General features: G+C 35.8%; 1 protein-coding gene across 1 annotated transcript; it reads right to left on the bottom strand.

Moving 5' to 3' along the window:
• Nucleotides 1–754: 754 nt before the first annotated feature.
• PHF1 (phosphate transporter traffic facilitator1) lies at nucleotides 755–7,037 on the bottom strand. The gene is made up of 10 exons (XM_086570136.1): nucleotides 6,699–7,037; nucleotides 6,528–6,619; nucleotides 5,303–5,435; nucleotides 4,658–4,749; nucleotides 3,719–3,818; nucleotides 3,554–3,626; nucleotides 3,330–3,450; nucleotides 1,791–1,910; nucleotides 1,256–1,326; nucleotides 755–1,147 (listed from the first exon to the last, which is right to left on the bottom strand). The coding sequence occupies exons 1-10, from the start codon at nucleotides 6,849–6,851 to the stop codon at nucleotides 957–959; spliced, it is 1,146 nt and encodes a 381-aa protein (XP_086426262.1). The 5' UTR covers nucleotides 6,852–7,037; the 3' UTR covers nucleotides 755–956.
• Between the last annotated feature and the right edge of the window lie 6,332 nt (nucleotides 7,038–13,369).

Here is a 13,369-nt window from a genome sequence, read left to right as displayed (position 1 = left end):
AATTTTTACTTGTGGTTGCAAAGTTGGGACCATTCTATTTTTGTAATTCAAGTTGCTAGTGATCCAAGAAAATTTCTGCTCATACTGCCTACGAAGTGCTTCGCTGCATGAAAATCAAGTTAACTGATAAGCATTTATTTTTAATTCACAATAGGATTTCTTCAAAAGAGATTCCCTGCTGACAAACCAATGTTAGATTGCATATATCATTGCAGGACAACAGAGTTTTACATTGCATTATATCAAACCACAAAATGCACTGAGCAGAAATAGAGAGTAGGGGATAGGATTTTGTGATTCAGGACCTAATCAATCTATAGATCAATACATCCTAAAGTCAATCATGCACCAGTTCACTGAAAACAACTTGCTCCGGCTCAGAACTTCAAAGTTGCTATTACAATGGTGTTGTATTCGTTGTAATCAAATGACCGGCATCTGAACAAAGATCAGAGCATATATGAAAGGCAACAGGTACACTTTTTTGGTTAAATTTACAAAGGTTAACTAGGATTACCACCCCCACACTCCCGCCAATTAGGATTTACTCCCCACTAGATTGGGAATTAGGGTCTCCTTCCCCCCCCATTACACTAAACATCCAAGTCAACTAGAGTTGACTGTTAACTTTGTTGCGTGTAGGGGGGGAACCCTAATTTCCAATCTAGTGGGGAATAAATCCTAATTTCCCTACAGTATCAGAACTGAAAAAAATCGTAAGGATTAAAAGTGAAGTTAGTCGCAAGACAGAATGTTCCATGCAAAGAAGATATCTTTTTATACCATAACTTTGTCTCACATCCAAGTTCTGGATCCTAAAATCAAACATCAGCCCTGTAACTTGTATAAATGTTACAAATCTAAAAATCTAACCACCCACTGACACGCGATATTCGGATCCACTGAAAACTGGGGATCAGTGGCAATAGTTTCAATCTTTGTTTAATGTCGCATATCTAAAGGTCCAAAGGCCCCCAGACATTCTGATCCTCTGAATGGGGATCAACAAAAACAGCTTCAAACTTGGGTCTAGTAGATTGATGTCCAAGAGGGAAATTCCAGAATGAGTCTGAATTCTGGAAGAAAATATAAAACAAGATAGCTGACGCCAGAAAGAGTCCCAACAGCACCATATAAATCTGCCACTCTGCAAAAGAAAAACAAAGCAAAAAATTGTTAGGGTGTCTTTGGTAACGGGAATGCAAAAACGGGGAGTTAGGGGGAAGGATACAGATATAAAACCACATGCACCGACCTTTCCAGTCAGCAGGTACACTTAATTTGGTCACCATGCCTCCCCATTGACTAGAAGTGGAAAGCATTAGTCTGGAATTGCACAAGAAGAAAGAAGAAAATGTTAGCTAGTCAAATCCCTACAGGACAGAAACCTCAACCTTTTAGATTGAGCATACGTTCAACTAGCTCACTGGCTAATTATATCCAATCAGCTAATTAATCAGAAAAACATCCACTTGACATTGTGATATATGTATGTGTATGACAGACCGAAACTAACTAATTAAATAGTCGCACGGTCCTAGTGAATGCATATGATGATGTCAAGTACAAGTTGAAAACATCATGCTTCCAAGTTCCAATGACATAAACCACAAAATTTCAGCTCTCACTCTGTCTTCATATTGGATACTGTTAAATATGATGAGATCTTAGCTCGCCAACATGAATTCAACTTAAAAACGGATGCTGGGGGAATAAAGATAACAACTCTACATCTCTAACGTTTAAAATAAAAATAAAAAATACATAACTAAAAAAAACCTAGAAATTACCTTTCACTGGGACAAAATTCAAGTGATGATATGCAAGTACCAGGGTGAAGCCTCTTACTCCAGTGGGAGATTTCCATCTTCTTTACTTCAACAACACATAAATCACCATCTTTGCTACCCCTGCCAGAAATTAAAACAGTTCGAGTCATGGAAAAACTAAAAAATTCAAGCTAAAACACAACAAACAAGCCAGCCACATATCAAACTATGACAATTATACATAACAGATAAGCCAATTTTACATAAATTCCATATTTATCCAACGATCAGAACTACAAACCACATAATTGCCAATACAGGAAGTCCATTTAGAAAATACATCCAAAAAAATTATCTTCAAGTTCCAGTCTTTTCTGTTTTCTGAGATTATTACCCTATAACTGAAGATAGGTATGTCCTCATTATTACTCCACAAGTGGAAAAATCTGGCTTGTTCTACTTCAAACCGCTATCAGAGAGTAACACTACCGGGTCTTCAATTATCACCATATATGAAAGCACTTTCACGTTTGCTATGTGGTTTTTTATTCAACTATCGAATTCCTCGCCGCCACAAACTCTTTTTTAAGTGGCCAGTTCTGAACATATAGAATGTTCATATATCAAACATGAACTCGTATGGGAAAACCATTTAATTTCAAAGTTTTCATAATTTAGGAGAGCCATGTAGCTTAAAGTATAAAAATAATGGCCTTGTATGCCACACAAATTTGAACGTTCTACAGCTTCTACACACTACTCTATTCTTCATCTGAATTTCACTGGGAAAAAAAAGAAAATCCCACAAAATACCTGAACTTTTTCCAAACCAAATTGTTGGATACCAAAACTGCTAAATAGAGTTTAGGTATATATGGTATCTTTTCAGCATCACGGTATTGACTTTAGAGCTTGCTTCATCCGTGGTGCTTTGGGGGATTGGGGAAATGGACCGTAAAAGGTGTCATTTTGAGGGTCTTACGGCCAGCAACAGGTCACCGTAGCCATAAGTGGCCTTCACTTCCTATGGACCCAGGTTTTCAAGGTGGGGGTTTAATTGAAAAAAAATTAGAAAATCGTGGCCAGACGCAATACCATTTTGCAAAATAGATGGGTTGTAGCTGGGGTTTTGTGTCTCTTATGGACTTATGGTTGCAATTTTAATGTTTCTCTCATCCTGTTGTATGGTTAGCACAGCCTTGTTTTTGGTAACTTTGATTAAACGTAACATACTTTTACCAGGCCAAATTAACTAATACTCCACTATACTAAATTATAAATATAGCTAGAAAAGACTCTGAACTACATAATAAGGAAAAAGATGAAAAGAAGAAGAAAGGAAATGGGACACTGGTAAGGTCTGGCAGAACCACTCTTCTTTCTTTTCCAGTGCAATCAGTTTAAACGGATGAAAGTTCCTAAAAGCAATGCTCATTAACATAAAAAGACGCAGATGTTGACATGCAAATTTTTCATTACGCAGATGTTACCAATTGTCACCATTTGATTAACCAGTCTGAAAATAAACCCTGGTGAAAAATAATCAAGCTAAATCCTTACAATGCAAGATATTTCCCGTCCAGGCTGATGGATAGGATAGCAGCAGGCTTTCTAAGTAGCCTCTTGTGCCCAATTCTGTTCCAAGTACTGATATCCCAAACTGCAGTTACTGCTTTGTCACCTGTTGTTGTAAATCCGCAAACATTTGAAAACAAGTCAGTACAAAACAATGTACTAAATAAGACAGCTAGTTTTTATATATTAATGGACTCCTTCGTCCATACCCTTTTGAACGGTGCAAAACAGGAATGGCTTGCTCCCATCCTTTGAGAAACGACAACATTCAATCCTCTCATCCTGGATAAAGTGAAACATGCAATGTAACTTTATAAACAAAGAACATATTCTGTGCAAATGCTAGATATTCTAAAAAGAAAGATATATCTTACTGAGTTGCGAGTTAGAGATGTCAATGGAACACCATCATCTATCTTCCATACTCGTGCAGAACCGTCAGCAGAGGTCGAAGCTAAGAACTCTGTGTCTAGGCTGGACAATAATAATTAGTTTAAAAGAAGAAGAATTTAATAGTACTCGCAAAATCAAGAAGCTTAACAAAATAAAAGACAGCTGAATGCATGTGTTCAAAACTGACTGTATCGGCTTCGTGCATAAATTGTTAAAGGTGTCTAGTGGCCTTAACCAGAGTAAGGGGTTCGGGAATAAATGCTCACTATCCAAAAAAAGTATAATAAAATATGTAGCGTGCTTGACCCCTAATTCATTTATATGATTTATTTATTTTGGATCTCAAATAATATATATTCTTGTTGAAAAAAGAAATGACTATCGACTTGTGCAGCTTCTCCTTATATTAAATAAAAAATAACTTGAAAAGATACAGGAACAGAATTATCATTATAATACCTCATAAAAACAAACCAAATGTCCAGCTTCTTCAATATAAGTATGATATCACAAATATACAATTTACACAGACACCAAAAAAGAAAAGCAGATAAAAAACAGTTGCCTAACCAGAATACTTTTCAAAATTTTACTTAAGTAATCAACAAGGGACCAGGAAAATTTTGGTAATTATTTTTTCTCTGACAACTAAAGAAAAGGTAAAGTAAATAAGAACATATTGGATGTGTCTTTTTTGGTCCCCACCTGTTGGAAAAATACTCTGGAGTTTCCAACTCATCAGAATCTTATAGAAAGAAATTACATCCTAATAATTCTAAAGGACTAACAACCAAGGGACTACGGACCAAGAAATTTCACACATTATCTCCTTTGTTGTGATGTTGTACATATAAAATAGAAAATTATATGTAAAAAGGCCAGCATGCATCAATATAGCACATAAATAAAGAACTTCATACCTAAAATCCATGTCTCTGAAAGATTTGTGTGCTTTGGGTTCGTCAAGAAGAATACGCAGGCTTGGCCATTCAAATATTCTGAGATGCCCATCCTTTAAAAGAAAAAAGACAGCTTAGTAAGACACAGGAACCTGCAGATACATTTCTACGCCATACAGAGTGCTGTAACATGAAGTCCTTTATCTTCCATGTTCAAGTATCTAACCATTCTTTTTTTTTTTGGGATCAGCAAGACAATATTTTATATATTTTATTAATAATAGTGATGTAGTGTGAGAGGTTCACTCTACAAAAGGTACAAGCACACAAGAGCTAAGCCTCAATCACAACATCCCATCTAAATACAAGATCTTCCAATTTGTATCCCCTACAAATCAATAAATACGACACCCAATCCCACATAAGTGACTTGCATTTAACTATGAGCTGTTGGACATCTGTCGTTTCCACACGTCCATGTCGGACACATATTGTATGTGATATACTACCACTTTTTATATTTTGCCGTGTCAGAGCTATCCGTGTAACCATTCATGCGCGACTAAAGATTCTGTGCTAATATAAACTCCGTAAGATTTAATGTACCATAAATGTTAATGTATTAAACAAAGAATAGGGTAGTAACAATGCAGAGCAAGTTCTTACCTCCCCACCAATGGCGAATCTAGAACCATCTACACTAAAGGCTAGGCATTTTTGAAGACCAACACCTTGTAGAGGAGGTGAATCTTTGGTCACCAGATTTAAATTCTCATCTCGACCACACAATTCAAACAATCTGTATGTTCAAGAAACCTCTCAATATAAAACTTACAGATATATATAACAAACTAACCAAACAACACACACACACACACACACACACACACAGAATGAGAACTTACAATACATGCCCTTTTTTGTGCAAAATTACTACAAGCTATGATAATGGGTTTGATCAGTTCTTAAGAAGCTTATTCATTCGTAATAAACTAATTTGTTGTGGATTGATGCAAGTCTGAAAATCTTCAATCAATTAGGTCATGATGTATGGGTAAATGGCAATTCTGATTTATAATTCCATACAAGGTCTTTCACATGTCTATTGCACAGCTCAAATACAAAACAGTCCAGAGTTATAACTAAAGAAAATCTCTAGGACAAGCTCTTCTATATTAATCAATATAAGTATCTGAACACTTCAACAAAAACCAACAGATTTAAATGAGCTAAGGGCATGACTGATTGCAGAGCAGAACTTTCATGGGCAGATGTCAAGATAGAAAGTTCCACCATCAAGATCCATGGGAGAATCCATATAGGGAGGATGATGAAATCACCTATCCCATACTCTCAATAAAGTTCTTCTCAACCAAGTAGTATTTACCAGTCAATTATAATGTCTTTGTCCACCTCAAGATCTTTCATAGGAGAAATCACACATGTGATTGGCCCAAACTCCATGCTACAGAGTAAAATTGGCCCACACCCAGAGCCTTTCAATTATGAAAACCCCAAACTTTTTATTTCTTGTTTGAATAAGTTAGACTAAACAAAAGTACAATGATTCCAAACCTAGTACACGATTATGTACACATTGGGCCCTTACATCAAAACATAACCAATCATCTTATCCACATTGGTAGCATACTGGGCCCTTACATCTCCGCTATGTAATCTAGAAAACATGTAAAATTAATGGCAACCATTAATCGACTGCAAACACCGAGTCATTGACATGTATCCCTTCTCCCCTTTGTTAATTATCTACTACATTCTTAGCAATTGTTAAACGAATATAGTCAATCATAAAATTAAAAAAAAAAAAACCCAAGTAGCACTAAACAACATATTTAAAAATCAAGCAATTGGAAAAATAATAAAAACTCACTTGCAACCACCTTTAGTGGTAGAACAAACAATATCATCACCACTTGGATGTACAGCAATACTCAGAATATCTTCTTCACACTCATATACAACCTTGAAAAAAAACATAATCATCAGTAATTTTTAATATAATATAATTACAAAACAAAAAAAAAAAAAAAAAAAAAAAAACCTCAGGAGAAGACGAAAGCGAACAAGTTTTAGCATCAAAAGAAAGCACTTCCAAAGAAGAAGAAGAAGGACCACGTGTCGATTTTGCCATGATAACAAGATGGGCATTTTCTGGCCTTCGAATCCACGATGCACATCTCACGTGACCCTCCATTTTATTATTTTCTTTCTTCACTCAAAAAAAATTTCTTCTTTGTATATGGCAAAAAGGAGGAGAAGTCAATGGGACACGGTGACAGGTGGCTCAACTGAATCGGATATTCTGTTAGTTATACCCGGGTTATTAATTAAGGCGTGGACTCCAATTTCTAGTTAGTCTTTTGTTTCTCTCCTACGGCGGATACTATAAACACGGACATTTAAATTGAATCAACCTTTTTTCTACCATCAAATACCCTTGATAAAATATTTAAATCAATTATTCAATGCCTTTAAAAAAGACTACTTTGTCATTTCAAAATTTAATACTTTTTATACCCTTAAGATTACATAGTCACTTAAGGATGTATGTGTAAATTCAGGTTGGAAATCAAATATACGCCCTTATTCTCTTATTCAATTGTTCGCGGCTTACCTTCAGTAATTGCCCCAAATAAATACTTTTTATTCCGAAATTAAATTAAAGAAACCAACCGGCTCTCTTCTTCTTCTCTCTTCCAAATCTCCATAATTTGCTCTCCCTTAAACTGAAAGCCACAAAAAATTGATCTTAATCCTCTCTTCTCGCCTGCTCAAGAACCAAAAGAGTTACTGTCTATGTTCCTACTGTGCAATCTATTGGTTTTCTGGGGCCGGGATTTGCGCTTTTTGGTTTAATTGGAGCAAAAACTCCAACTATTGCATTTGCTTGGCTTTCTGTAGCTGTTGGCTTGAAGTCTTTCAGCCACTCTTGCTTCCTTGTGAATTTTCAGGTTTGTGGTATACTGGAATTTAAAGAACCGACTTGGAACTCTACAACTGACTTATTTCTTACGTTTCTGATCTTTTGCTCCTTTGGATGTAATCAGGAAATCTCTCCGCTTATTCAGGTGTTATACATGGTGATACTACCAATTTCTATCTTATTTTGATATTCAACTTATGCTCTCTCTCTCACTACCCTTTTTGCATTGGCAACAGGAATATCAAATACTGCTGGAACAATGGCTGCTATCATAGGCACTGTTGGTGCGGATGAAGGCTATATGGAGATGAGGATTTCTTTGGATGTCATTGTGAAAGGTGTAGTTGATGTGGTATTAGGATCGGATTGGAATGACGATGTTAAGAAGAAATTGGGGAAGATTAATGTTCAATTATCAGAGAATGTCTTATTAGAGATCTTTACGGCGCTTCGAGGACAACCTTTTAAGGCTTTATTCTTTTTCCGTTGGGTGGAGGAGCACATGGGATATATACACAATGTTGTTACTTATAATGGTATTTTAAAGGTTCTTGATAAGCAAAATTCAATTAAAGAGTTTTGGGATGTAGTCAACGAATTGAAGAGCATGGGTCACGATATAGATAGTGATACATATATAAAGCTCTCAAGAACTTTCCAAAGGAGGATGATGTTGACAGATGCAGTGGAACTTTATGAGTTAATGATGGATGGCCCTTATAAACCTTCAGTTTTACATTGTGGTTCACTTTTACGTGCAATCTCATTGGCTGACACCCCAAATTTGGATTTGGCCTTTAGAGTTTTCAATAAGTATGAAGCAATAGGGCAGACATTCATTAAGTCTGTATATGACGGGATCCATAGGTCTTTTTGACCTCTGTGGGTAGATTTGATGAAGTTGAAAAGTTTTTGGACAACATGAGAAATGCAGGTTTTGAACCGACCCGACAACATCACTTACAACAACATAGTGTTTGGGTTCTGTAAAGCAGGGAGGATGTACATCTTACCATTATTATTGGCGATTTCATTATTGAAAACTCTGTTTCATACCTAATTACTATATTCTCTCATCTTCTCTTGATTTTATGATTTTTTTGTCACAGAGAATAACGATATGAAGCTTTCAAGATCGATATAAGGGATTTTAATGGAATATCCCTGTTTTTGTCTATTTTCTTTGGAAAGTCAAGGAAATGTGTTTAGTTTATCTCATTATCTTCTTCTCAATCCTTTTTTAACTATTTATTTTCCATGTACTCCGCTATTTCATGAACACCAACTGAATTCTCATACCAAGCAAAAAAAAATCTGTAGCTTAATTTCATATTTGGAACAGACAAAAGGTTAATTTTCTTATGAGTGTTCGTCATGTTGTATGTTTAGCAGTATGCACTCTTTTTCTCGAGGTAATATTTATTTAACACTTGAAGTTTTGTTCTTTTTTAATAAGCACATTTCTTCCCATATGTTCACTGCAAAAAACTAGAAGAATTTGTACTGCAAAGCTTTGGTTATGTACAAAATAGTGTTTGAAGGGGTCGTGTTGTTGTCTTGGTTTAGGGTCTCACTACGATGCAACATCTGGAGGTGATATACTAATTAGGAATCAATATAATTAAATGCCTCAACATTAATTGGAATTCAAATTAATATACATAGTTAAAAGCATATTGATATAGCTTCCTATAGCTTAGACGGTGGAAACAAGAGCGCATGAAAGGATGGAAAAAGAGAAGGCTAGAGAGCACATACGAAGCTATTATTTTCTTCACTTCTTCTTGCTTGCTTTATCCCCAAATCTCCCTGCTTTATTTTGGTACCAGACATTGTTTCTAATATCACCTGTCTCTCCAAATCTCACTCCCTCTCCCTCGCAAGAAGAAAAAACTATCTACTTGAACTTTCTCACTATCTTGATTTCAAGAACTTGGTAAGTTTAACAGTGATCGCCTCTTTTATTTATTTTCTATGATTTTCTTAAATGGATTGTCGTTATTGTTCAATTCTATACATGTTTTGTTGTTGTTCTCAATGTTACAATAGGTTTGTGTATTTCTGTTGGTTTTAGTTTTTTTTTTAGTTTTTGTTGTTTAAATTATTGGGGGTGCTCTAAATTGGTTTCTCATATCAGTTTCTGTAATCGGTTTAGTTTTGTTTGTCTCAGAAAATGACTTCTTCTTGGGACACGTTGGTAGAGAAAGCAGTATCTAAACTAGATACACTGAATCTACTTCGTTCACTCTGACCCATTTCAGTTTCAACAACAACTACACATGAAAAAGATTTCAAGACTTTCGATGGGTTATAATCATGGGACCGTTCTTCAGTTGAAATTCAACTATCACAATTCACTTTCCAGGAATGGGTTCATAATGTTCCTAGCTCTGGTAAGTAACCATTCATTCTTTTTTAGATAGTTAGAGTAAATTTTGGGTTGAAAGACAGTGGCTCTTGTGATTTTTATAGGAGGTAATGGAAATATGAAACCACCCGGGTCGTTGAGAAAGCTTATTCTCTTTTCAAGAAATGATTATCTAGGCTTGAGTTCTCATCCAACGGTCTGTAGGGCGGCTGCAGAGGTATGCTTTTTTTTGTAAATAATTTTTATGTCATTTGTTTAGACATTGTTAACCTTTGTATTCAGGCAAAGACTACAACATGGGATGGGTCCAAGAGGTTCTGCATTGATATGTGGATATCTGGACTACCATAGACTGCTAGAATCTTGCTTAGCTGATTTAAAGAAAAAGGAGGTACTTCTTTGTTAATAAGTTTATTGACATTATCTTTTCAGTGGTTTAGTCATTGATAAACAAGAGGTAGAATACTTCAATTTAAGGGACATTCTTTAAGGGTGTTTTTTTTGTCTTAAACTTTCTATCCTTAGCAAAAATCATACATACAAATGCATTTTTCTCTCTTATTAAGTTTGTGAACGAATAGACAAGTTTTGTGGTCTTAAAGATCTATAAGGCCATCTCTATGGAGACTATTTTCTCCCTAAGCCTTTTAATCCCATGCGGATGCTCATTTGGAGCTTTGTAGCTATGTTTTATTGTCTTTCAATCACATATGAGATCAATGTCGTTCATGCGATTTAGAAATCTATGAATGTATCCCTCTGTTTGTATTACCTTTTTTAAAATCCTCAATTTGTTCTTTACTTCTTTACTTCATTGTCTATGTACTCACAATCTCACATGCCGCTACTAACATGAAAACATGCATGTCATTGAACTTCTTCATATTTGAGTTAGGTATTATTTGAATTCTAAATATCTACTTATGATAGCGAAGGCCTACAGCCCAAAGTTCATATTGTAATAATGTGCTTCTATTGAATTAAATATTTGTATGACAACCCGACCTTATGACAGAGCACGGTTGGTGCAGCTTTGGGTTTGAGGTCATAGCACTACACTCAACATTACGTTTTTAAACCCTCAAGCAAAAGAAAAAAGAAAAAAAAAAACTTATAACAAGTTTTATTAGTATGGAATCACGTCGGAGGGAATGACGGATGCAATGGCCTTCTGAAGAAAACCTACACATCATTTGCACATTTAGTTGTTCACATTATTTACATGGTATTAGAATTAGCCTTAGTTTATCATTGGTGTGTTGATTGAAGTTGCTTTCACCTTTAATTCACATCACATATGTTTATGTAGGATATAGAATCAAGAAGTATATTACAGCACCAGACTACAAAGTTCTTCCTCTGTGGACATATATTTGCAGCAGTGGAAATTTATGTAAAAATGACTCATGGCATACTAATGATATCAAATTGGAAGTATATTAGAGTACAAGACACAAAGACACAAAGTTGTTCACCTGTTAGTATGTTTAAATGCTCCTAAGTTGCCTAAGATGGGAGAGAACATTTTCAATGCATGAATTTGGAACTTTTTAACTCTCGCAACACGATCTTACCTTACTCTTCTTTGGCTGCATAGCGACCTCATTTACATGAAAGCTTTTAGTACAATTGCTACACTGGCATACATGCTTCCCTTTTTAGTGCATCAACACTGTAATTTGGCAGTCTATAGGTTATTTGTATCTTTCACCATTTGATCGACAACTTTAATTTGCTTGCTTACAAATATGAATGATATTTGTGTAAGGCGTATTGCATTAGATCCTGTATGGCTTTCTATAAGGGCCACTGCCTTATTATTCACATTACTCAGACTTTGCAATTATATTCTCCCTCTCTTTTGTTTTTTCTCCTCAAACAAGTGTTGCTCACAGCTGGACCTGTATGGATCTGTATGTATTTGCAACACCCTATAGGGTGACACAGGACTATTACTTTTCTGCTAGGGAGCATACATTGGAGATTGAGTCATGGGAAGAGCCGCGCAAAATTGGAATATGTATGTTCTTCACCTTCTCTTTGCTTTGCGCAAAGATATAAATATCATTATGTCCGCCGAGAGGATAGTTTTGGTGCTTTTTCATCGGTAAAGCGGCATGGAATATCTGTGTTTCTTATGCCATCGGGGATGCTTGGAACCTTGATGTCTCGATCGATGTTTTACCTCTCTTTTCAAACTCGGTTGGGGTCGAACCGAACATAGCCTTTTACATAAGCACATGGGAGCATCATTTGAAAAACTTGCTAAGCCTTGGATTACAATGATCAATCCGGACAATGTCCATTCCGGTGATTTCTGGCGGTCCTCAAAGATTAAGTGGTCGATGGGGTGGATTTGAGACATTAGAGAAATGTGTAACCGGGTGCTTTTCTTTGGTCACACCGCAATCTGTTTAAAGGATGATATGGGAAATCTCTGGGTTGGTGAATCAGGACATGAAAATGAGAAGGTATGCTAATAGCATCTTGCGGGATGCTCATCCTAAGAATTCCTCAGAAGTAGAAGAGTTAGGATTGTAAAATTATCTACTCCTTAGTGATTTCGTACTGCATAGTTGTATTAAGATGATACTTCTATAACGAGACTATTTGAGAAAAAGAAGTAAACAGTTCTATATGTTTCACTAAACTTTTTTTATATCCTTATGATTTTTTGTCTTTAATGTATAGAAGCATATAAATCATTATAGGTAGAAGTGTGCTTTGGTTATTTGGCAGGGACAGGAGATCATAGTGGTAATTCCGTGGGAGGAGTGGTGGGAACTAGCATTGAAGGATAACTCTAATCCACATGTAGCATTGCTCCCGTTACACCCTGACTTGCGTGCAAAGTTTAACGCCACTGCAGCATGGACTTATGCTCGGAGCATGACGGGAAAACCTTATGGCTACCATAACATGATATTCAGTTGGATTGATACCATAACTAACAACTGTCCACCTCCTCTGGACTCTCACTTGGTAAGTTGCTATACAGTCTTAGATGTGTCAAGTTTCTCTAGAGGATTTTTGTGTTTATATATGATTCATGAACTACTATATGGATTTATACCCTTTTCGTGTTTTTCAGTTCTTCACCCTGTTTAACATATTTTATATTGTGGAGAACATGTATATTTTTGACTTAAGGGAAGTTTTAATCTCCATCTATTCAAGCCAGTGTTCCTTTCCTTGGCTGTGGAACAACGGAACTGATTATGTTGTACTATATGCAGTGATATGTCATACAACAACCTCTGATTTTTAAATCCTATAAGGCCATCTCTATGGAGACTATTTTCTCCCTAAGCCTTTCAGTCCCATGCGGATGCTCATTTGGAGCTTTGTAGCTATGTTTTATTGTCTTTCAATCACATATGAGATCAATATCGTTCCTACGATTTAGAAATCTATGAATGTA

The sequence above is a fragment of the Coptis chinensis genome, chromosome 7 (assembly GCF_015680905.1).
Source record: "Coptis chinensis isolate HL-2020 chromosome 7, ASM1568090v1, whole genome shotgun sequence".
In the NCBI taxonomy this organism is placed as follows: domain Eukaryota; kingdom Viridiplantae; phylum Streptophyta; class Magnoliopsida; order Ranunculales; family Ranunculaceae; genus Coptis; species Coptis chinensis.
This window is presented reverse-complemented; position numbering and strand designations above follow the sequence as displayed.

Excerpts from the sequence above, each read along its gene's own strand:
- PHF1 (XM_086570136.1), bottom strand. The coding sequence starts at position 6,851 with ATGGAGGGTCACGTGAGATGTGCATCGTGGATTCGAAGGCCAGAAAAT. Across the intron at positions 3,627-3,718 it reads CATCTCTAACTCGCAACTCA|GATGAGAGGATTGAATGTTG; the intron begins GTAAGATATATC and ends CACTTTATCCAG. Across the intron at positions 3,451-3,553 it reads GTTTTGCACCGTTCAAAAGG|GTGACAAAGCAGTAACTGCA; the intron begins GTATGGACGAAG and ends TTACAACAACAG.